The 25,010-nt window shown below is 39.7% G+C and overlaps 1 protein-coding gene across 8 annotated transcripts; it reads left to right on the top strand.

The window, feature by feature from the left end:
• Positions 1 to 4,919: 4,919 nt before the first annotated feature.
• On the top strand, positions 4,920 to 24,884 carry LOC143848240 (E3 ubiquitin ligase PQT3-like). 8 transcript variants are annotated; one of them, XM_077357127.1, is made up of 11 exons: positions 4,921 to 5,670; positions 5,840 to 5,953; positions 7,501 to 7,600; positions 7,818 to 7,934; positions 8,315 to 8,426; positions 8,544 to 8,623; positions 9,777 to 9,938; positions 10,032 to 10,178; positions 10,335 to 10,397; positions 10,643 to 10,711; positions 23,832 to 24,884. In XM_077357127.1, the coding sequence occupies exons 7-11, from the start codon at positions 9,840 to 9,842 to the stop codon at positions 24,495 to 24,497; spliced, it is 1,044 nt and encodes a 347-aa protein (XP_077213242.1). In that variant the 5' UTR covers positions 4,921 to 5,670; positions 5,840 to 5,953; positions 7,501 to 7,600; positions 7,818 to 7,934; positions 8,315 to 8,426; positions 8,544 to 8,623; positions 9,777 to 9,839; the 3' UTR covers positions 24,498 to 24,884. The 8 variants fall into 8 exon arrangements, with proteins under 8 accessions (XP_077213246.1, XP_077213242.1, XP_077213244.1 ...); XM_077357134.1 differs by lacking the exon at positions 23,832 to 24,884 and adding an exon at positions 11,717 to 12,282 and having other exon boundaries at positions 4,932 to 5,670; XM_077357131.1 differs by lacking the exon at positions 10,335 to 10,397 and having other exon boundaries at positions 4,920 to 5,670.
• The last annotated feature ends 126 nt before the right edge of the window (positions 24,885 to 25,010 follow it).

Genomic DNA, 25,010 nt, shown 5'->3' with positions numbered 1-25,010 from the left:
AAGTTATTTATTTGTTTAATTAGAGGCACCTGTAGAAAATTTATACATTCACCCAATCCTTCTATTGTATGTATGGAAGAGAGAGAACCAATTGCCAAATTCTTATTTTCAAATATCTTCCAGATACTAAACAAGGATTTTATCATATCATTTGAAATAGATTTCTTTTAGGCTCTGTTCACTTGTTTTCCCAGGAAAGGAAAAGAAAAGGTTTCCCGGGAATCTGACGTGGCATTAGGAAAAGAAATCCAGCGAAACTGTGTAGGAAAAAGTTTCTCGTGCCTGTTCACGTGCGCAGGAACTGTGCAGGAAAAGGTTTCCCGAGAAACTGCTTGCCCACCTTTTTCACTAGTTTTCCCGGGAAAGCAAATCCAACCAAAATAGTGGGATTTGGTTTCCCACACTTGTGAGAAAAGAGACATTTCCACATCATTTTTGCCAATTTCCATGTCATTATTAGACATTTTCCACCTAGGCTTGTTACTTTCTCAGGAAAGCAAGAGAACACCAGAATTCAGTCTTGTCAAAGAAAAAAGAGGCTGTTTTCCAGGGATTTGCTTTCCCGGGAACGCAAGTGAACAGAGCCTTAAGGAAAACTTCGACAAATATTATGATGAGCCTTCTTACTTTTCCCTTTATGTCCCTGACTAAATTGAGTAGTCAGGCACTTACAACTCAAAAATGGTAGTGACACCCATATATATGTTTAGACACTTGTCACACTTCCAGTTAATTCCATGGAACATTATTTTCTCACATTTATTTTACCAGATAAGACAAACATACATGGGTGAAATCATAATTTAGGAGTGGCAATATCAGCCCTTTTATTGAGAGGAGGAATGCTTTTATTTCACTTTGTTGGGAAAAAGTTGGAAAGATTCTGACTTCATATTTGATAGAGTATCACTAGAAGCAACTTCATCTTTGTCTTTTAGTATTTAAAGGGCTTGTAAAAGAACTTTTTGGGAACTGTAGTAACCCTTTGACGGCCCTTTAAATTTTAACACGTAAGAAGCTTCCGTGGGAATATCAAAACATTGCAGTGTGGATATCATTTCCCTTTTAACAGTGTGAATGTTAATTAGTTTTCTTTTTAAATTTCACCATATTTCTTCTTTTTCTTTCTTGGGCCATCCCCTAATAGTGGAAGAGTAGCCATAAACAAGGTTTTAAATTTCAGCTGGAAATGGGTGTAATTGGAATAGGATGCCGATTCTAGTGTCTGATTCCAGCAATCCAATAATATGTTAGCTTTCAATTGGGGGTCGAATTTTACCCCCAACATCGCCTACTACGAATCAATTCAAGTCGTGTGCACTTAATAAATGCCACCACAAATTCTGTGCTGAAAAATGAAGACCAAGTATGGAGCTCCATCAAAAAACCGTTTATCAGATTTTAACTGCTGGCTTATTCCTTATCTTGGCATTACTCTACTATTGAGTTTAAAGGGTTGAGTTAAAAGGGTGGGTCCGTTTTCTTCAATTCATGAATTAATCACTAGCCACTATGAGTTTAATGGATTTGTTTGGTCAAACCATAAGAGAGAGCATGATGAAGATACCGAAGGCAGGAAGTAGTGATTGAATAAACCATGAGAGAGATTAACATTTTTTTCTCCTTAGAAGCATTTTGATATTGGCATTCACATTTCCTTTTTCTTAATTACTATTCCAATGTTTGATTTTACAGGCACACCCTTTGATGACTTATTCCTTATCATGCACACACTTTCATCATGAGCTATTCCTTATCATGGCGTTACTCTAGCTACCATTGATTTAAAAGGGTCCATTTTCTTCAATTCATGAATTAGTCACTAGCCACTATGAGTTTAGTGGATTTGTGTGTGTGTGTGTGTGAGAGAGAGAGAGAGAGAGAGAGAGAGAGAGAGAGAGAGAGAGAGAGAGAGAGAGAGAGAGAGAGAGAGAGATTACCGAAGGCAGGCCACTATGAGGTTAGTGGATTTGTTTAGTCAAAGCATAAGAGATATCACGATGAACATTACTGATGGGGACTGAATAATCCATGAGAGAGATTCACATTTTTTTCTTCCTAGAAATTGATATTAGCATTCACTTTTCCTCTTTCTAAAAGGTAACTAATATTCCAATTGATTCTCCCTAGATTAATTGTGGGGCGTCAAGGTAATGCGTCCCCATGCTTGTCCGGGTTACATTTATTTAATATTTTCAAATGAAGGAAGCCGAGATAAAGAGACAAGTCCAGCTTCCGTTCCCTAGTAGATAAAAAACTCTATCTCCCGGGGCAGGCTTATAGAAAACTTCTTTTCCGGTAGCAGTTGCTGTCTCGGCTTTCTCCAGCTTGCGCAGCTTACGCACGCTCAGGCGACAGGGCTCTATCGTGAAAGTAAGTAAGCTAGTCATACGAGACTTATTCCTTATCATGCACACACTTTCATCATGAGTTATTCCTTATCATGGCGTTACTCTAGCTACCATTGATTTAAAAGGGTCCATTTTCTTCAATTCGCGAATTAGTCACTAGCCACTATGAGTTTAGTGGATTTGTGTGTGAGAGAGAGAGAGAGAGAGAGAGAGAGAGAGAGAGAGAGAGATTACCGAAGGCAGGCCACTATGAGTTTAGTGGATTTGTTTAGTCAAAGCATAAGAGATATCACGATGAACATTACTGATGGGGACTGAATAATCCATGAGAGAGATTCACATTTTTTTCTTCCTAGAAATTGATATTAGCATTCACTTTTCCTCTTTCTAAAAGGTAACTAATATTCCAATTGATTCTCCCTAGATTAATTGTGGGGCGTCAAGGTAATGCGTCCCCATGCTTGTCTGGGTTACATTTATTTAATATTTTAAATGGAACATTATTAACAGGGAAATTGCATAAAAACCTTAAAAGTTTCTCAAAATCATTTTTATATTCAAATAAGACAAATTGCATGTAAGATTATATGTAAATAATATTGAGGGGTATCCAAAAAGGCCTTAATAATTATTTGGATAACTTAAGGGCAATGACAAATTCACACCCCCTCTAGGATAATTCGCACCCCTTTAACTTGATTTGATTAAAAAGCGTTAAAGTCTGCCACATCCCCTCCTTTAAAGGGGTGCGAATTATCCTACAGAGGGTGTGAATTTATCATCGCCCTAACTAAATATTATTTTAATAAAATCTTATATGCAAAAAGCTTTGGAATTTATCATCACCCCACTTACAATTTGCGGACGACACCCTTTTATTTTGTGAACCTCATAAGGATCAATTGCTCAATTTGAAAGCTACTTTAAGATGTTACGAACTTATCTATGGTCAAAGATCAAATTTTCACAAGTCTAAAATGTATGCCCTAAATATTCCCCCGGCTGAGGCTTTAGAGATGGCCGGAATTTTAGGGTGTGATCTTGATTACCTTCCCGCTTCTTATCTTGGTTTACCTTTACACTACAAGAAAAAGGACATTCACCGACGTCCACTTACTGGCGTTTTATATAAACGTCCCTAATGGTGTATATGCACCGACATTCATAAATTAAACGACAGTGAATGGTTACTCCTGCGCCACCGCCCAAAAAAATAAGTTGTACATATTTACCAACGTTTGGTGAACGTCACTAAAGTGATTCTTTACCGACCTTCTACAATTAAAACGTCGCTAAATAAATGGATACTTATGTTAGGCCTTTCTGACGTTTTAGAAACGTCTCTGCTTATGAGATCCACCAACGTTTTTTCATGAATGTCGCATGTCGGTAAATATACACGAAAAAAAGGCGCGCGAGACTTAGGTTTCCTCACCCTCGAGCTTTCTAAAAAAATTTCCCCTATAGAATAGAATTGAAACCCTCACATTCAAAAAACCCATAGCTAGCATATTCGCCGTTCCTAAACGAAATCATCGAGAAGGAACCCTAATTTCATTTGAGGAAAACCCAACAAGGTAACCTACTTCATCTCTCCATTTGATTTCCCCATCCAATCGAACAAAACCCCATTTAGTCGTTAGGGTTTTCTTTTTTCCTCTCTGAAACCTTCTTCTTTTCTCCATTCAGTTCCCCATCTTGTCACTAACAAAAATCCCATTTTGTTGTTAGGGTTTTATTTTTTCCTCTCTAATATTTGTTGCAATTTTTCTATTTGATTCAGCAATTTTGCTCTGTAGGATCGAGGCCTCATCGTTAGAGTTTCTGAGAAAGATTTCTTTATTTTGAAGGTAAGCTCTCATATCAATCTCGATTTAGTTTTTTAATCCGAGTCAGATATCTTCTCAATTGTGCTTTCATTTATGTTCTTAATTTTACGATTTTTTTTCTTATAAATTACATTGTTTTGCACAGATTGAAATATGAGTACTCCTGTGTAGATTTCTGGCTCTGTAATGTATTTAGGGTTATTGTTTTCTCTACGAATCTTTTTTTAGGATTTTTTTCCTTATTCTTGTTCTGTAAAGATTGCTAATTATTTCTTTGCATCATCTTCAATGCATGCAAAAGTTGTTGGAATAAGAGAGATTTTCTGGAGTTGTGCTGCAATTTTGTGGTTTTTCTACCTATGCAATTACTTATTTCAAGAGATCAGCAATGTTCTCATGAAATCTCATCTCTAAATTGGGACATCTGTTAGAATAAGATTCAGATGGTATTTTCAACAAGAATCTGTTAGTAATTGCAGAGGCTCATTTCAGCAACGATCTGTAATTGCAGAGTCTCAGTCTCAGAATTCTGGTTTCATTTCAGCTAGGATCTGTAAGTGCATGACTGCCACTTGGAAGTAAATTGTGATCCTACAGCTGAGTTTCATTTCAATTAACAAGTAGTTGAGTTCTCTCTGTCAACTATTGAACTTGTGTTTGAACTAGTCTATTGGTCCATGATCGAACAACTGTTTGGACATTTGATGGCCACTATGTGTTTGATTGAATGCCTGTCTGAGAATATGTTGGGCCACTCCTATAGAAGAATTCTGAGATGCTAGAATAAACACATCTCTACACATTCTATAAAGTAGAGAGCGGCTGAACCATTTTCTATAGAATGAAGGGCTCCAAAGAAAGGTTGAAACGGGATTGAATAATGGGCACTACAAGAAAAAGGGCATTCACCAACGTTCGTCATGTGTAACGTCCCTAATAATAGTACATGCACCGACGTTCACTGAAGGAATGACGGTGAAGGGTGACTAACCACTCCCGCCCAAAAAAATACGCCTTAATAATTTACCGACGTTCCTGTAACGTCACTGAAAGTGATTATTTACCGACGTTTTACGATTAAAACGTCGTTAGATGTCTGTTTAAATAGAAGAGGAATTACCGACTTTCTCAAGCGTCGCTGGTTTGGTAAAACACCGGCGTGATTCTTTGAACGTCGATGAGGGCAGAGATAAAATATTCAGGAGACGAAAAAACGAAGCCGATCGCGCGGGGAAGAAAAACCTAAGCGTTTATCGATTCTTTCGTGCCCTAAAAAAGTGAAGAGCCCTAAAATCTCCATTTTCTTCCCTAAAATTTTCGATTTTGGTTGGTTTCTTCCCAAAAACTTTTGGGATTTGCTTCCCTAGACCAGAAACTTTGGTTCTTTCTTTCCCTAAACCAGAAACTTTGTGGATTTCGACTTCAAGCTCAGCTCCTTGCCCTCAATCTCCACGGAAATCAAAGACAAGCTAGGGTTTCTGCATGTTGAGGTAAGCTGTGTGATTATGGTTGGTTCTAACACAATTTTCACTTTGAATATCTTTGTTTCTGTCTTTCTCTTTGTATGTGAGACAATCAAAAGTCAATCTCGTTAAGATCAGTATAATTTTTAGTTTTTTTCGTAACTTGATTTTTCCTCTGTTTGTTTGAGACTATCAGTCTGCGTGTGGAGGTTTTTAGCATGAAAATCAATCCATCCTCAAGCTTGTCTCTTGTTCGCCTCGAGGAGATTTCGAGCACGAAAATCTGAGAAAACCCTAGGTGTGTTTGGAGGTAAGATATGGGTTTTTCCCTTATTTTCTATTTCATAATTTTAGCACTGCTTTCTAGGGTTTTTATGTTTCTCTTCCCTTTTAGTTTCATGTTTTACTGAATAATATGTGTTCTGAAAAGGCTCTGCTACGAAGTTCCTTCAGATCTTGAAGATTTTTTTCATCTAGAAGCGTCGTTGTTATAGAATCTCTGATAAATTTGGTGTATTTGGATTCATACATTGGTTATTGAAGAGATCGTCTAGGGTTCCTTGTTGAAGAAAGGAAAGACACAGATAAAAAGCAGATAATTACCTTTACTCTTCTATTTTTAAGTGGGGCGTAATATCAAGCCTTGTTTATTTTTTCTTCTTTGATTTTTTCTGCTCAGTTTAGGGTAATTTGAAAAAAAAGGAATATGGATGTGTATTATAAGTTTAAAAGTGCAAAAGATTACGACTCTGTATCTATCGATGGTCATTTCATATCAGTTGCAAATTTGAAAGAAAAAATATTCGAGTCGAAGCATTTGGGCAGGGGCACTGATTTTGACCTTATGGTCTCCAATGCCCAGACTAATGAAGGTTGGTTGTTATTTTTTTTTTCAAGACTAGATTTTGTTTATTCACATTATTCGTTCTGGTTAAATGGTTAAATTGATCAGTATTCAGCTCAATAATAAATCCTAATCTAATAGATTGCAGTTTACACTCGAGTTTCACACCCAAACTGATCATTTGTCAGAGAATTATGTTTCCTTTTTAAGGTGGATTTGTAGGTCCAACTAGTTTTACCTTATCTGGTTAGGATAGGACCTGGCGTTGGTCTTTTTCTGGTGATTGCCACTGTGTTTTTTTTTTTTTTTTTTTTGGGGTATATGAGGCCTAGAGTTCTTTTGAAGCAATTGCCCTGGTGGAGGAAAAGTTGGGTTGTTCAATCCCCTTGATCTGGGTCAGAATTTTAGGGTTGAATCACTGCCTTGGTTAGGGTTACTGGGTTTTGAGATTATTATATTTAAAATTTATTATTGAGGAATACTATCTGCCCCTTGATCTGGATCATAATTTTAAGGTTGAATCACTGGCGTTGGTCTTTTTCTGGTGATTGCCACTGTGTTTTTTTTTTTTTTTGGGGTATATGAGGCCTAGGGTTCTTTTGAAGCAATTGCCCTGGTGGAGGAAAAGTTGGGTTGTTCAATCCCCTTGATCTGGGTCAGAATTTTAGGGTTGAATCACTGCCTTGATTAGGGTGACTGGGTTTTAAGATTATTATGTTTAGGATTTATTATTGAGGAATACTATCTGCAGTTGCCAAAGCACCCTGTGAATTGGGGCATTCATAGAGCAGAAATAGGCTGCCTGTGTTTTTTTAGTGCGTGTGTCCGTTTCGAACACCGATGCCCTAGTGACTGGGCTCTTTGGCTGCTGCAAACAACACAACTCCATGATTTCCCTAGGTTTATTAATTGGATGATTCAAATCGCGTTTCAGACATTCTTTATTTGGGTATATGGGTTGGACTAATCCCTCTGCATTATTTATACACTTTCTATGCCATGTTGAATTTCAGAGTATGCTGATGAAGCAACGTTGATACCAAAAAATACATCTGTATTAGTTCGTCGAGTTCCCGGACTGGCTCGCATGCCCATTGTTACCAAACCAGACGAGTACTAACTTACACTTCACATCTTTATCATTTGTAATCGTTTTCTTTTGCTTTATGTTTCAAGTACTTGATGAAGATGAATGTTGTTTCTGCTCTTCTTGTTTAGCGTGACTTGTATTCTTGGAGTTTTTGTGGCATATGGATCTTTGGTTCTATTGTAAATTTTTTTCTAGTACCATTACAATTGAATGTGACTACTTAAAAATATTGTAACCAAGGATCTTGAGGATGGGGGTCTGTGCTATGTTTGCAGGCCAACAGTTGTAGAGAATAATGTAGAAGTTCTTCAGCCAAAGAGCAGCTTCTCTGCTGCTGATTCATCTGCTATGAGATTTGTAAGCTCAAGCCCCTTCAAATTGCTTTGTTGAAAATAATTATCTCAGATGTTTAGGCCCTATTTTTTTAAGATCATTACAACCGATTATGAGGGACAAACTGATTATTGGACTCAAATATAAATGTAATTTTGAGCCCAATAATTGGTTTGGTGTTGACAATCAGCTGTCATAATCTTAAACGAACAGGGCTTTATTCTTTCCATCATGAGCTGGTCTTATTCAGTGCTTGCACGGAATTTGGAATGATATCCAGGTGCTGTGATTGTGAGTAAATTGCTAGCAATGGCAAGATGAAATAATGATTGGTTTTTACTTGAATTTGCAGCCTGAAGAGTTAGAGTGGGATGAATTTGGAAATGACTTATATGCTATTCCAGAAATGCTGCCAGTTCAGCCAGTCAATCCAATACAAGTTGCTCCTCCTGATAGGGCTGATGAGGACAACAAGCTTAAGGCACTAATCAATACTTCTGCTCTGGACTGGCAAGGGTGAGATGTTTTCCACATTATCCCGTCTAATATGATAATGGGTTTTCTGTTTTCCAATATGGAATTTTTTGTTTGCCTTGCCTGTCATGTTCTCATCAGTTTAATTTGGTATTGCAGGCAAACATCAGAAGCTTTTGGCTCTGGAAGAGGCTTTGGGAGGAGTATGGGTGGTAGAATGATGGCTGGCCGTGGTTTTGGTAATTCTTCCTTTCTACTTTTTAGTTTTAAAACATTGGGTTGTGATATAATATTTTCCTGGTATCTTCTTCATGCCACTCGCATGGTATTTTTCCTCTAGCTACTTTTGTGGGTGGTTTTTATACATGTCGGGTCCTCTTTATGTTGTATAAGTTTGTTCTTTCCTTCTCTAAACTATCAAATGCTTTATCTTTCGGGGATTTCCATATGCTTTATGTGTTGTGTCCACTTTATGTTGTATAATTTTTGCATTTCTTTGGCTAAAGTCTAAACTAGCAAACATTTTATCTTTCTTGGATTTCCATATGCTCTCAATGTTTTTCAATGTGAATCAATTGTTTTTGCCTCTTTGGGATTGTGATATGTACAATTTTTAATTGCAGCCTGGGGTGGTGGCTGGGAACGAAAAACACCTCCACAAGGCTACATCTGTTATAGATGCAAAGTGCCTAGTACGATGATATTCCTGCCCACCCACGAGTCTTTCTGTGAATTAATACTGTGCTCATGATTTAAACATTTACTCTGCAGGGCATTTTATACAGCATGGAATATTTTATCTCCTTTATCTCTCAATGTAGAATCTCCCGTTATCAATCAAAACAGGAGAAATTGCTTATCTCTGACCTTGGCCTCTGATGCCTGTATTTTTGGATTTAAATTGTATTTTGTGACTTTCGTCTGCACTGCATACATTATTTTCTCCCTGTGTGAGGGAAATGCAGTCATTTGTTTGAGCTAAGATTTCAGAAACCGTGACAGGTAGAGACTACATAATGCAAAAGAAAAGCTGTTTTTTTTGTCACGTTCTGTCATAATTGAAGGATGTTGATTTTGTTAGTTTTGATCAAATTACTCCATTATATTTTTACTTGCAGTGTTTGGGTTTTAAATAATAGTATGATGAATAAATTATGGGCCTATTTTGTATTTGGTCTGTGGATCTGTTTGCAATTATTTGAATTAGTTTTTTGAATGGTTGGAAATTGCAATTATTTGAATAATATTTGGCTTCATTTTTTGTTTGTCCATTTAAATCTCTGGGCCCTTATGCCTTTTGGAGATTCGATGTCTACAAATTCTCGGTGTTTTTTTTTTTTTTTTTTTGAATATTGTCTACAATTTCTCAGTAATTTTTGCAATTTCAATCAGGTATCAGGGATCACATAATCTCAAAATCATCTTGTGTATGTGGGGCCACAAATATACTTGCAGATGACCTGGTATCAGGGAAACAATAGGACTAGGTCTGTCCTGGTCGGTCTTCGAGGTGTTGTGGAAAAGGCAGTGGGACTTGGCAGTTGGCACTGGCTGGTAGAGTCCCTGTTTTTGTGATGCATGATCTCTTCGTGATTTTGGGGAATTCTTTTGGTTCTGAATGTGTGTCTTTCTGTAATGAATTTTTAGGTGCTAACAAATGGCGATGAGGTGAAACTTCAGAGAAATGCACTTAGTGTCATTGAAGTGCCAAGAGAGGAAGAAATTTATGACTGTGGGGATGTCTCATTCAGTGGCTCAGATTTAGGGTCAAGGAACACTCCTAGAAGGGCACTGGTATATCGTCTTTATTTATTTCAGATAGTTCATTTGTTCATGGCTGTTTCCTTTTTTGCCTGTTACTGTTTTATATCTTTCGTTTATTTTGTATTTAAAAATAAATTTCCATGGATTGTGCTTAAATGGTTGCAACTAAATGGAAATGCATTTCAGACGGTGGATTTAAGGAAATTGGAGACTGCGGCTTTGTGGCGATACTGGAGGCATTTTAAACTTGTGAGTCAATGTTCTTTCTTCTTCTTCTTATTCTTCTTCTTTTTTTAGTTTTTTATTTAATTTTCACAATTGAAGTGGGCTAAATGAACTATCCTCGCAACAGTGATCTGAGCAATTTAGTTAAGAAAAAAAGAATAACTTTTATATACTCTTATATCAGACGGATGTTGTGTTATATTTAACTGATTCCTTGTGAAATTGTAATAAGGTTCTATTTAACTGATTCCTTGTGAATTTGTAATAAGGATGACATGAGCTTCCATCCTTCAAAGGAGCAGCTGGTGGAAGCTGTTGAAAGGCATTTTCTATCTCAGGTATCTATTAACCGCTTTAATGCTTATCTTCCACATTACATGTTGAATTGGGAATGCTTAAAACTGAAGTTTGTATTGGTGCTTTTTACCATGGATTGCTCCTTTACCAGTCATTTTGTATTTTCAATTTCTTATTTGGAATCCCAAGCCTTTCTCCTCAGTTCGTCTTTGTCCAATTTTATGCATTATTTGATACCTACTTCCCACCATTCACATTTCATGTTGTTCTCTGCAACGAAGCTTCCTTCATCCTTATTGGATTCCAATAAGTTTCTCCATTTATCTTTTATCCTACTTCTATCCCTTTCCAAACATTTGAAACACTTCCAATGCCCTTATGCAAACTACGTAGAAAGCAATAAAACCTTCCCAATACATTCCCAATGCAGAGGTAATTATTAGATAAAGTCGTGTTCTTAGGATCAAGCTTTCTGTGTAGCATTCAAATATCCAGTACTGGACTGTGCTTACCCAACCTCACATCTTCCTTCTTTTTCATCCCTTTCCGTTTCTAGAGTTGGTTTCTTGAATATATTGTCCCAAGCTCGTTATAGTTTCGTTGTGGATTTTACATTGCCAAACTATTCATAGAATTCTAAGTTTCATAGATAGTTAGAAGAGTACAACTGCAGCTCGTTACCACCTAGAGCTGCAACTTGGGTGGGGTCGGGTTGAGCTTTTTGCTAAAAAATGATTTGGAATAATCTGAATTCCCAAAAATTGACCCGGGTTGCACCCCTGTTACCACCCACTGGATTTTATCTTTGTGTAGAAAGCAGAATGGCGGTCAATTTTTCTTTTTAATATTTTATGGATCCATCTCAATGGACCATTATCTTTGTTACTTCCCAATGCATCTATTATATAAATGTTTTCACAAATTTCTAGTATCATCGATCGTGATGAAAAATGACTTTCCAACAAATCATGAATTACGAACTTAGAAGCTTGAGAAAGCATGCACTAACCACCAAAACCTCTGGTGTAAATTCATTACCCTTCCAGGTAGAAGCACAAACTATCACTCAATTGCCGGTTTTAATTATAGAGGGTTCTGGTTCTGGTTCTTTATGTCTTTGTATTCTCGTATCCTTAATTATAGAGGGTTCTGTGATATTCATCCGATTGACAAATGTATGTGAGGAGTTTTTATCATCACGTCTACTCTCTCGGTTTATCTACTTGTATCCTGTATGTCAAGATATGCGAATATATGCAAGAAGTTTTTGTGTAGCAAATCATAAGAGGGGAACATATATCCAAGGCTTTTTTGAAGTGATTGGATTACATTTTTGACTTGGCTATAGTTTTTGTTATTGTTTTGTGAATGTGATGTGCGTATACAAGTTTTATGTATATTGTAAGGAAGTTTATAAACATGTTCTACTAAAAGTACCAGCAGCGGTTTTGGTGACTTTTAGCAGCGGTTATGACCGCTGCCAAAGACCCTTTTTGTTGTAGTGATGGAAATGGTTTGTTTGACGACTTTGGATGCCTTTTATTATGTTGTTTGGATGCCAATATATATGTACATGTTACTTTATAATGGGTAAATGTTTTGGTTAATTTTACATGGAAATTAATGATTTGTTTGATGACTTTGGATGCCTTATTTTTCTCTTGTTTAGATGCCAACAGATTCATGTTATTTTCTAATGGGTACAGGATTTATACAGGTTCTAAGTCCCCCAATTTGCTGCTCTGTTTACAACAATTAAAAAAAAAAAAAAAAAATTCACCGGCGGTCCTAAAACCGTCGGTAAATCGAAACACTATACGCCTTTATACCTTTTGCCGACGGTTACAACCGCTAGTGTATATCATAAATACCGACAGTACAAATGCGCGTCGTATATAGAAACGGAAAAGTGCATCGAAGTGTCATTAACCGGCATTTACCGACGCTCATGACCGCCGGTGTAAAATAATTCACCGACGGTTACGTCAACCGTCGGCGAATGTATCTTTCCAAGCCAATTTTTCTGTAACTTTACCGACGTTTTAAAGCGACGGTATAAATACATACACCGACGGTTACCTTCAACCGTCGGTGAATGTATCTTTCCAATGCAATTTTTTCTGTAACTTTACCGACGTTTTAAAGCGTCGGTATAAATACAAACACCGACGGTTATTAGAAAACGTCGGTAAAAGGGTTTAGTCACGATGGAATTACCGACGCTACGCCAAACTGTTGGTGTTACGTAAAGCGACGTTTTTACGGGATTTTACCGACGGTCGTGAACGTCGCTGAATCTCCTTTTTCTTGTAGTGTTAGGAGTTAGTAAACCTGATAAAACTGTTTGGGAACCGATAATTGAGAAGATTGGGAGAAGGTTGGATACTTGGAAGAGAAATATTGTGTCTAGGGGAGGTAGGTTGGTATTGATTAAGGCTCTATTGGCCAATTTGCCTATATATTTTATGTCTCTTTTTATGTACCCGGTTAGTGTTGCCTTGCGTATTGAAAAGATCCAGCGTAGATTTTTGTGGGGTGGAAATGAGGAGAAGAAAGGCATCTTGTAGACACCCCATTTTGACCGTGCCCTGCACCTCTATGTTTTGTGCTTAACCTCATCAAATCAGTGAGTTGGGATCATAAATTAAACCCTGAGACAGCTTAAGGTCCCACCGAGGTCCCCGTAAAGTTTCGGCAAAATCTGCCGAGAAATAGCAGATAGGACGAGCCGGGAAAGAGGTGTGGTTTGAATGTATAAGGGGGTGAGTTATCTGCAGAGGGGGCTGTCCATGAAATAGTGGGGGTGAGAATTTATCATTTTCCCTTTAAATACCAAACAAACTAGGGTTTGAAGGGGAAGGGATTTCTACAGCCGCAAGAGAGTGGAGAAAGGAGATTTGCAGCCGCCGACCATCATCCCCATCTCCAGCCATCATCTCCGGTCAGCCATCTCCTTCTTCTCCTTCTTCTTCGTTTCATCTGCACCACCACCACCACCATCACCGGAATCCAATCCACCTCCATCTCCGGCAAACTCCACCAAAATCCCTCTCTATTTGTAACCCTAGCCGTTCATTTTCTTCTCCACCCTCCCATTTGCCTATCCCTTCATGGCTCAAACCCATCTCACCTTTCTTCATAGAAACCCACCTCTGCAATTTTCTTCTCCGGCAACTCTGCCGGAATCCGGCTGGCCATCTCCCTCCACCACTACCTCGGCTATCATCTCCACCAATAAAACCCATTCATCTCAAATCCTCCTCCATTTGGGTAACCCTAGATCTGCCACTACCAAAACCCCCTCTAGATCTTGCCACCACCAAAACCCATTAGAGCCACCACCTCTAAAAACCCAAAACCCATTCTCGTAAGGGGAGGAAGAAATCACAGAGGACCCATTTTCTAAAAAAAAACGGAGAGAGAGAGAGAGAGAGAGAGAGAGAGAGAGAGAGAGAGAGAGAGAGAGAGAGAGATTGCAGAGAGAGGGAGAGTGCTTCTCCTCCGGCAACGGTGCCGGAGCTCCGATCGCACCACACACCATCATCTTCTTCCTCTGCCTCCATTTCCCTACCCCAATCTCCATTGATTCCAGCAAATCCGCCAGAGATCCGATCCTATCCCCACCACCCGATCCTATCTCCACCACCACTAGCTACCCCCTTTTCCACCTCTCCCACCATCGTCTCCGTCATTTTCTCAGACCCTATCTAATCCGACCCAAACCCTTCTTTTCCCCTATCTCTTCTTCTCCGACCACACCCCGTCGGAATCCGGCGAAGCCACCGTCTCCGGTCAAGCCACCTCCACCCACCGACCAACTCCAACCTCCTTCTCTACCCATTAAAACCCCATCTCCTCTTCTAACCAAATCAGCACCACCCTAACCTCTATAAACCCACTTTCCTAATCTTATACCCTGTTCCAAACCCACCTCAATCGTACCTCATCTTTTTTTTTGTCTTTACCCCATTCGGTCATACAACTGGGTCCGATCACCATTTTGCTGGAATCCGACCGCATTTCCACCAGGCAGATTCATCCGCCCAAAATTTTTTTTCATCCCACCGAATCTGTAATTTGTTAAAATTTCTTAAGAAATCCAAGCGGCGGCAAGCGGGAGAACTAGAATAGGGGATCGAATTTTATCTGACCTTATTTGAGGAGCAAAAAGGTAATCCAAGAGTCAGGCCATTGATTTGGTGACCCCTGCAATTCGCGATCAATTCTACTCTCTGGCAGCCTCACCCAATTCAGGTAATCCTATACCATCTAGTTTTGCTATGATTTAACATCAATTCCATACATTTTTTATAATAGCATCGTATATATATTTGTATGGTTTTTGTGAAGATGTCAGTATAATTTGTTTTCGATGAATGGTAACAAATCTGTTGGTGATCATTTGTATGGATAATTACACTACCCAAATTCAATGAAGGCATTGAATCTGCTAGTTATATTCAGTTTTGATATCGGCACCACTCAGTTATGATGATGGTACTACATCTGCTCGTTTAATTGTGTTTTGGTAGTGGTCTACTCACCTTCTGTCACTTGTACAATTTTAGCTTGATTTTCCTTGTCTGGATGGTGGTGGTTCTTACTCTTCATTCGAATGTGTATCTTTGAGATCCAATTCACACACACACACACACACACATATATATATATATATATATATATATATATATATATATATATATATATATATATATATATATATATATATATATTTGCACAGTTGAGATCTCCTTTTCATGGCATGTATGAGCTTGAGTCATTTGGATTGTCTGTGAAGCCATATCTCTGAGGTATTAGGATGTGTAGCTTAAAATTTTCTTCTTCATAGCGTATAAAATTGAATTATTTGGGGTGTTTCCCAAAGATAACTGAGGCCTTTTCAGTCCTTCTATTAGAGATTTGGAGATCATTTTCTAGCTTTGTCCTTTAGTTTGGGCGTTGGTCTTGTATGAATGGTGAGAGCATTTCGACCATAGCCTTCTCTTTGTCTTCAAATAAGATATTCATTTGTAGGGAATGAATCAATTGTGCTTGGTCTATGCAACTTTATGATTAGTTTCCAAACATTTTAGCCCTCAGGGTTTTGAGCTTTGATATGTTATCTTGATGTAGTCGTTGAGTGTCTTAACGTTCTCAGAGTCTGGTACATGTATGTTTGAAGATATGTTCATTCAAAGTTTTAAGATCATCTTCTCCGTTCGCGTTCTGTTCCTTTTATCGGGATCACCCCTGTCATCCATGATTTACTTCCTTTCTTCGGGACTACTCTTTGCACGTTCCTCGGGATTCTCTTTGTATTTCAAGATCCCATCGATTTTGGGAACACATATTGTCGGGTTTGGCAACGATGAAACGTTTCTTGAGCCAGCCTCTTCCCTTCCTGCCTTAGAGTTTTCGCAGGTTAAGGGATTCTCTCATCTTAGAGTGTTTAGCCAGTTAGGACCCTTCCTAGGTGACTGCTCGTTTAGTAGATCTGCTTGTAGAGTTTTCATCTGTCCCCTTTTGTTTAGAAGTTTACCTTTTGGGTTAGAGATTTTTTCATCTCTCATTTATTTAGGATTTTCCCTCGCAGGTTAGAAACTCGTCTCTTTTGGATACTGGCAAGCCTCATCAGCTTCTGGTTATCTCTTTGATATTATTTTTTCTCGTATCGAAATTTTAGTTCCCTCGTTTGTCTTCTGCCCCCAAGGCTTTAGGGATCCCGTTTTCCTCTTTAATACCCTACCGTGATATGGGGGGTATAGAGGCTCTTCTATCGGATCTCCTTTAGCCGAAAGGGTGTTAACACGCTTTTAATCACCAAAAATATAAAAACACATCAAAAACATTTGAAAATCATCAAAAACCTTCAAAAAAAAATCTAAAGTGTTAGTTTTATAGCGTATTAGGAGAGTTCGTTTCGAACTACGTTGGCTTGATCCTCTTCCACGAGGTACGTAGTGCAGCTTGGGATCTTCATCCCAAGTCAAGCCAAACCTTTGTAAATAAATCATTTAACCCTTTTAAAAATACCAAAAATCTTCCAAAACATTGTTTTTTTCGAAAAAAATTCTTCCTCTAGAGTTAGGACTTTGTCTTAGATAGAGAGTGTTAGAGTTTTGGTCTTGTCTTTGATTTGTTGTCTGTTTGTTGTGTGCTTGTTTTAGAGTTAGGGGTTTGTCCTAGAGTTATAGGAGCGCCTCCGTCCGGTCAGTTGGCGATTCACATCGCCGACTGATGACTAGGTCTAGAATGCGCTAGTGATCCCATTGTTTTCCTTATAAAATACAGCCTAGTTACACATAGGTTGTAGGAACCACCTGCATTAGCTTAGGGCTAACCTGCATTTAGTTAGGGCATATAGGGTGTCCTAAAATCTACAATTCACTGGAATTTAAATAATCGTTCAAGAAGCTTTAATAACTAGTCCGGTCTTTTAGATCAAGTCTAAGATAGAGGTCTAGGTGTCTTAGGCATCATAGCTTAGAATAGACGCGAAGAACTACGTTGCCTTGATTCTCGTGGAGGCGGGGATACGTAGGCTTCTTTGGATGAACATCAGACCATCCGAGGACTCGGGTTAAATCGTTTAGAGTCTTTATGATTCGTTGTGTTGTTATGTTGTATATTTTGTTGTATTTTCTTACTTTCTTGTGCAGACCTTATACCTGTAGTTATAGCATGCATGTGTTCGTCCACCAGAACTTAGACACCTGTTAGGCATGTCACTCATAACCTAGTTGTCGTTAGGTGACATTTATTTCGGTTCTTTTGTGTGCTAATTTTTATCTCCGAGACATGCATGATCAGATAGACGTTTTCTCGAAGATGCGTGTTCCCATTTCACATGATTTTCGCCTAAAACTCTTCGAAGTTAATAAATAAATGGCATAAGAGACCAAGTGTTCGCATTCGGGTGAATCGGGGGTGCTCTTCGGACCTTCTCCATTCGTCATCAGGCACGGACCTTTTGTATCTCTGGTTATCCATTGCAAACAGAGCATTTGTTTTGGTTCCATGGCGCATCCATGGATGGCGACTTTGAGTTATTTTTAGGTACATCTCGGTTTCGAGCCCTGGCTCCTGATCAGGATGTATCTCTTTCTTTTTTATATCGCTACTCATGCTATGCTGTGAGAGTGGCAACGGTTTCGAGAGTTCCTTGGCAGAGCTCTCTATTCACGTGGATGATCCAGAGGGTGTAGAGTTTGGTGAGATTCTTTGGGCTTTTTCTGGTCCTATTGGTGTGTGTGATTCTTCTGAGGCGGAAGTTAAAGCTGCCTATTTTGGGATCAATAAGTTGAGTAGAGAAGTATTAGACCATATCATTGTTGAAGGGGATTCATTGAATGTCATTCGGTGGTTGAAGGGTGGTGTAGCTCATCCTTGGAGATTTTTGGCGTTATTTGATGAAATTGAGGATTTTGTTGCAGGTTCGGGTATTGTCTTTAATCACGTTTGGAGGTCGGCAAACGAAAAGGCGGATGGGTTAGCCAAGCAAGGAGTTGGGAGGGAGAGTATTCTCTAGTTCAATCATCTTCTCCTGTAATATAATCTTGTTATTTTTATTGTATCTTTTCTTCTTCTTCTCTGTTTCTTCTTTCTTGTTTTTGTTCTCTGGGTTGCCCCTTCTCGGCTGCTCCCTTGTCACTTTTTCTTATTAATGCAAATCGCTATTTCAAAAAAAAAAAAATCTTTGGAAGTTCAATGCGATTATTTGCAGAAAGAAGTTTAATTATAATAATTTTAGAAATGACAGAGCAATGGCTAATGGAGTTCTAGATTAAACGAAGAAGAAAATGTTGAAGAGAGGGGTGCTTATCTTATCCAATAAGCTGATCTATACCGCACTTATCTTATCAGATAAGACAGGTGCCACAGCTTACTCCCAATCAATGGATTCCAAAGAGAATTAATGTCCCATTTGCAATAAAGATTAAACTAAAGTAATCTTATTTGCAAATAAGGACCAACTTTAGTGGCCACTAATTGGATGCCTTACATAATAGATCAAATATGTTTCTTTGCACCTTACCTTCGAAACTGTGTCTCCCACTTTGTGCATGAGTAGTATTTTACGTGGGAGAACTTTAGTTTTTCAACTTACAAATTCAAAGAAATGAAAAACAAACGGTTCCTTGTAATAACATGGAGGACCTTGACTCGCACACCACCATTGAATTGTTTTTTTTTTTTCTCCCTTAAGAGTTATGAATATAAATAGGGGCTAAGCTCTTTTGTACAAGCACATCCAATCTGGTGCCATTTGCTCTTTGAACAATTTCCTTAATTTGTTTCCATTTTTCACCAAATAAATATGACTGATCATTCGCAAGCCCTCATCTTCTCCATAGCAATAGTTGCGATCTCTTGGATCGCATGGGTGATCAAGAAATCTAGAAAGGGGAACACATTGCCTTTGCCTCCGGGTCCACGTGGGTTACCATTGATCGGTAACCTTCCGTTTCTCCAACCTGATCTCCATCGATAGTATGCCAAATTTTCTGCCATCTATGGCTCCATTTTCAAGATCCAACTCGGAAATAAGCTGTGTGTTGTATTAAGCTCTCCATCCATGGCGAAGGAGGTCCTCAAAGACAATGACACCACCTTCGCCAACCATGACATGCAAGCTGCGGCACTTGTTATTACTACCTATGGTGGATCCGACATTGTATTGAGTCCCTATGGTCCAGAATGGCGCATGCTCCGCAGGGTTTGCATCCAAGAGCTTCTCAATAGTGCTAGCCTTGACGCCGGTCGAGCCCTCCGACGACAAAGGGTTCATCAGACCTTGAGCGAAGTGTATGCCAAAATCGAAACCCCAGTTGATGTTGGTGAGAAGATAACTCAAACAATCTTCAACACCATGACGAGCACCCTATGGGGTGGCACACTCAAGGGGAATGAAGAGACTAGTGTTGCATCGGAGTTTCGGCGTGTCATGGGGGAAATTGGGGAGCTGTTGGCACAACCCAACATTTCTGATCTTTTTCCTCTTCTCGCCCGGTTTGATATACAAGGTGTCCAACATAAAGCAAAGAGCCTCATGTCCTGGTTCGATACAATATTTGAATCCATCATAGATCAACGGATGGAAGTGAATGCAGAGGTAGGAGAGGCGAACCACAATAACAAGAAACAAAACAAGATTTTCTCGATATCCTTTTGAACCTTTTTTTTTTTAAAAGGGCAACAGAATATATATATATATATATATATATATATATATATATATATGTAAAAACAGAACCGAGGTGGTCCTGAAGGAACAAAGATAATACAAAGATAGCAGTACAATAATTCAAGGAGGTAGATAGTCAAAGCACTCAAACGCGGCCCGAAAGACTCCTTTCTTAGCAAGGGTGTCTGCTTCCGCATTGGCTGATCTCCTGACATGGCGAAAAACTATTGAGGAGCCCTTAGCTCTGTCCTCTATTTCCTCTAAGAGAGGCAAAAATCGCCAAGGGGGAGAAGCGTTACCCGAAAACCAGCGAATAACATTTAAGGAATCCCCTTCGACGATAATTTTGTCGCACTCTAGACGAGGCATCGAGAGAAGCCCGCTATGAACTGCTCGGACCTCTGCCTCGTTTGAGTCTGCCACTCCGATAGGCCCCGAGTAGGCCCAGAGGACTTCCCCTTTGTGGTTTCTACATAACCCCCCTACTCCTGCCATTCCTGGATTGCCGATAGACGATCCGTCAAAGTTAAGTTTCAGGGACCCCGGAGGAGGAGGAATCCAGGAGGGGAGGATTTTCACTTTGGTAGCCGATTCCAAGCATATGATTGACCATCCTTCCCAGAGGTCGAAAGCTGAAACAAAACGAAACAGAGGAAGGCTTCGAGCCCAGGATATGACCGCAGCTATCAACTGAATATAAATCCAATAGGGAGATCTAGCCTTCCCTTCAAAGATACGAGCATTCCTCTCTTTCCACAAGAACCACCATGAGGCCAGGAGACACATCTTCCACAGCGTTCTGCCTTTCCTTTTCCAAGGAGTCCAGGCCCAACTCTGAATGAATTCAGCCATAGAGTTGGAGGGGACCCAACTGATTCCAAAACGAGAAAAAATAAGACCCCAAATATGGCGAGCAACCTTACAGTGTATGAAAAGGTGATCAATGGATTCCCCATCGGATAAACATAGAGGACAGTGATCTACCAACCACATTCCTCGTTTCCTCAAAAAATCCATAGTTTGAATGTGGCCCCAGCTAACCGACCACCCAAAGAAAGCAACTCTCGGAGGGCAAGATTGTCTCCAAACCGAGGAGGACACATGCTCCACTAAAGAAGGGATCAGATGGTTATAAAAAGATTTGACTGAAAATATCCCCGAAGGATTCTAAATCCAAATCCGACGATCTACGCCCGAAGACTTGATGAAGCAAGAATCCAATAAGGAGAGGAGGGCGCTGTAAGAGTTTAACTCCCTAACAAAGAAGTCTCTGCGAAACTTAGGAGACCAAGCCACCTTCCCATGTTCCCTTGCAAAACATTTCGATACCCAGGCCTCTTTCTGAGATGAAACGATGAATAAGTGAGGAAACATCACTTGAAGAGGATCGTCCGAACACCAAGGATCCTGCCAGAACCGAATCCGATCCCCCCTATATACTCTGAATCGGACGCCAGGAGCAAATAACGACTTCAACTTGAAGATGTCCCTCCAAACCGTGAGACCTTTGAGTTTAAAATTATCAACAGAGTCCCAATGCCCATGATCTGAACCATACTTACTTCCAATGACCCGGACCCACAAAGAGGATTGTTCTTCGCCAAATCTCCACAGCCACTTGCCCATAAGGGCCTGGTTAAAACTCTGAACCCTCCTGATACCCAAACCTCCATTTTTAGTAGGCAAGCAGACCATACTCCATTTAATCAGGGAGACCCCCTTGGAAGACCCTGATCCGCCCCACAGGAAGCGTCTCTGAATTTGTTCGATGCGTTTAGCAACCGAGGCGGGACATTGAAAAAGAGATAGAAAATATATCGGCATATTGGATAGAACGGCCTTTATAAGCACTAATCTACCTCCTTTGGAAACCAACCGGCGCTTCCAGGTGGCCAAACGTCGCTCAATCCTTTGAATAATAGGAGCCCATAGGTTGTGTTTCGGTCGACCCACACCAAGAGGAAGACCCAGATAGGTTGCTGGAAAGACATCTAAACCACACCCCATAATTCCGGCGAAAAAGGATGCATCGCTCTCAGAAACGTTGATCGCGAACAACCGAGATTTTGCGAAATTAGATCTTTGACCCGAAACCATCTCATAACAACAAAGCATAGCTTTAAGGTTAAGAATCTGGGATATGACCGGAGAACAGAACAGAAGAGTGTCATCTGCAAACTGAAGAAGCGATACTTCCACCTTACTCTTGCCAATAAGGAACCCTTGATATAGCCCCAACTCACTTCCTTTTTTCAGCAGTCTGCACAGTGATTCGGCCACAATCAGGAAAAGAAAAGGAGAGAGAGGATCGCCCTGCCGCAATCCTCTAGAAGATTTGAAGAATCCTTTTGCTGATCCGTTGATGAGGACAGAAAACCAGGCGGACGATAAGCAGTTCCGGATCCACCCTCTCCACCGACCCCCAAAGCCCATACGACCCATGAGAAAATCTAATGCTGCCCAATCCACTCGGTCATATGCCTTCTCCATGTCCAGCTTGCATAGAATGCCACCTTCCCCCTTCCTCCGATAATAGTCAATAGCTTCATTGGCTGTTAAAGAACAATCAAGAATTTGCCGGTTGCTTATAAAGGCACTTTGACAGACCGATATAATTGAAGGAAGAACCACTTTGATACGATCCGCCAGAACCTTTGCGAGGACTTTGTAAAGGCTGCTCACCAAGCTAATCGGGCGAAAATCCGAGCATTTTGTTGGTCCTTCAATTTTTGGAATGAGGACGAGAAAAGTTGCACCTGTCCCTTTGTCAAGGATGGCTCCCTCAAAAAATTCTATGAAGAATCGAAGAATGTCCGATTTTACTGTTTCCCAGCAAGTTTGAAAGAAAGCCAAACAAAAACCATCGGGTCCAGGGGCTTTATCTTTTGCCAGAGAAAATAGTGCTGATCGGATTTCCACCTCAGAGAAAGGGATTTCCAATCCGGCTAAGGCTTCCAGGCTTAAGCTAGCAAAACAAATGTCTTGAGGAATTGGGCGTAACATCCCATCAGCTGAGTATAAAGATCTGTAGAATTCAATAATTTCTTCAATAATTCGCTCCTTGTCAGATACAATCTCCCCCTCCACTTCTAAGGATTCAATTATGTTCCTTCTTCTGCGAGCACTAGCCATGGCATGGAAGAAAGCTGTGTTTTTATCTCCCTCCAACAACCACTTGACTCGAGATCTTTGGCGCCAAGAGATTTCTTTAAGCATCAACAACTCTTTATGCTCTTGAATTAATCTTCCTTGTTGCTCATAATCCTCCGCCGAGGCCAAACCACTCTCTGCCAATGTATTTATCTCCATCAATCTGTCCTCAAGAATCCTCTTCCTGCCTTGGTCCACTTCTTTTTGCTCCTTATCCCACTCTTTTAATTTTCCCTTAATGAAGCGTAATTTTTTGCCTATAACTACGTCCCCTGGACCTTCAAAGACGCTTTCAGACCACCATCGGACTAAGAGAGCCTCCATTTGGGGATTTTCCAGCCAAGCTAATTCAAATCTGAAGGGGGGCTGGCCCCAGAACTCCATTTTAGGAGATAAAAGGAGAGGGCAATGGTCGGAAACTGAATGGGTAGTTGACCATGACACACGTGAAGGCCTTATTGTTGGTAATTTTCTTAACTTAATCTATGATTCTTAGGCCTTTTCTGTTTTAGATTTTAAAATTAATATTGAGTCACAAACCACTCATGGCAAAATTGTGCATTTAATTTGTAGTTGTAGAATCAATTTTAGACTCATAGATTCTACATCCCAAGAAAAACACACATTGATGAGATGTAGAATTGATTTGAGCACAAAACAATTCTACACCTCAGAATAAACATTCAATTTTTCTAAGAACCAGTTCGAGACTCAAAATTGATTCTCAAAATCCAAAATAATAGTGGTGTTATTGATTATAGTCTTAGCCATTCATTTAATTTATGACCATACTTTAAGACTCATGTTTATTTGATTTGTGGATGCAGGACATGGTAGCTGGCGGGGTCGACACAACCTCAACCACATTAGAGTGGGCCATGGCTGAGATGATGCACAAGCCCGAGATAATGAAGAAAGCTCAAGAGGAATTAGACGCAGTGGTGGGAAAGGATAACATTCTTGAAGATTACCATTGTGTTGAATTGCATTATTTAGAAGCAGTGGTGAAAAAAGCACTACGTTTGCACCCGCCCAATGTTTTCTTGATCCCTCACAGTGCAATTGAATCATGCGTGGTGGGTGGATACACCATCCCAAAGAACACTGCCATCTTTGTGAACTTATGGGAGATACAGAGAGACCCTTCTCTTTGGAACAATCCCTCAGAGTTCAATCCAGAGAGGTTCTTGAGTAGTGCCACTGCAGGTGATAAATGGGATTACAGGGGCAACGATTTTCGTTATTTTCCATTTGGCTCAGGGAGGAGGATATGTCCAGGGATCTCTTTGGCTGAGTGGTCTCTAAAATATGTATTGGGTACTCTCTTGCATTCATTCAACTGGAAATTACCAGTGGGGGCCAAGATTGATCTTTCAGACAAGTTCGGTCAGGTGTTAAAGATAGCAAACCCTGTTGTTGCCATCCCCACACCACGATTATCGAACCCCCATCTCTATTCCCTCCTCTTAAAAGAAGAATCTGGAAATCAGTAACAGCGAATAGCTATGGACCTGTTTGTTTAGGGCCTGTTTATTTAAGATTTTGACAACCGAATTGGACTCAAATAGTCCAATAATCGGTTGGGGACTCCACAATCGGTTGTCATAATCTAAAACAAACAGGGCCTTAATATTAGGCCAACCGATTGTAAGTTCCAAACCAATTATTATTGGATTCAAAATTGAGTCCAACAATTGGTTTGCCACTCACAACTCACAATTGATTGTAATAATCTTAAACGAACAGGGCCTATCTTGCTTGGTTCAAGTCATATGTCTTGTAGCTCTAGCTCTATTATGTAGTCAACAACTATTGTTGTCTTGGGGGTATGCCTCCTGTACTCTTGTTTCAGTTTATTTTAATAAATGAATTTATTTATTTCGTGACCCATAAAAATCATGCAATAATTTGGCTTCTCCCTTCAAATAATATTTATGTGCCTTATATTGCCTTCCAAAGCCTCCTTACTATGCTACAAATGCATAAACAAATTAAACTTTCTTGAA

Source organism: Tasmannia lanceolata, unplaced genomic scaffold, assembly GCF_043159265.1.
Source record: "Tasmannia lanceolata isolate RefF3 unplaced genomic scaffold, GAP_Taslan_0.1 ptg000016l, whole genome shotgun sequence".
NCBI lineage: Eukaryota > Viridiplantae > Streptophyta > Magnoliopsida > Canellales > Winteraceae > Tasmannia > Tasmannia lanceolata.
This window is presented reverse-complemented; position numbering and strand designations above follow the sequence as displayed.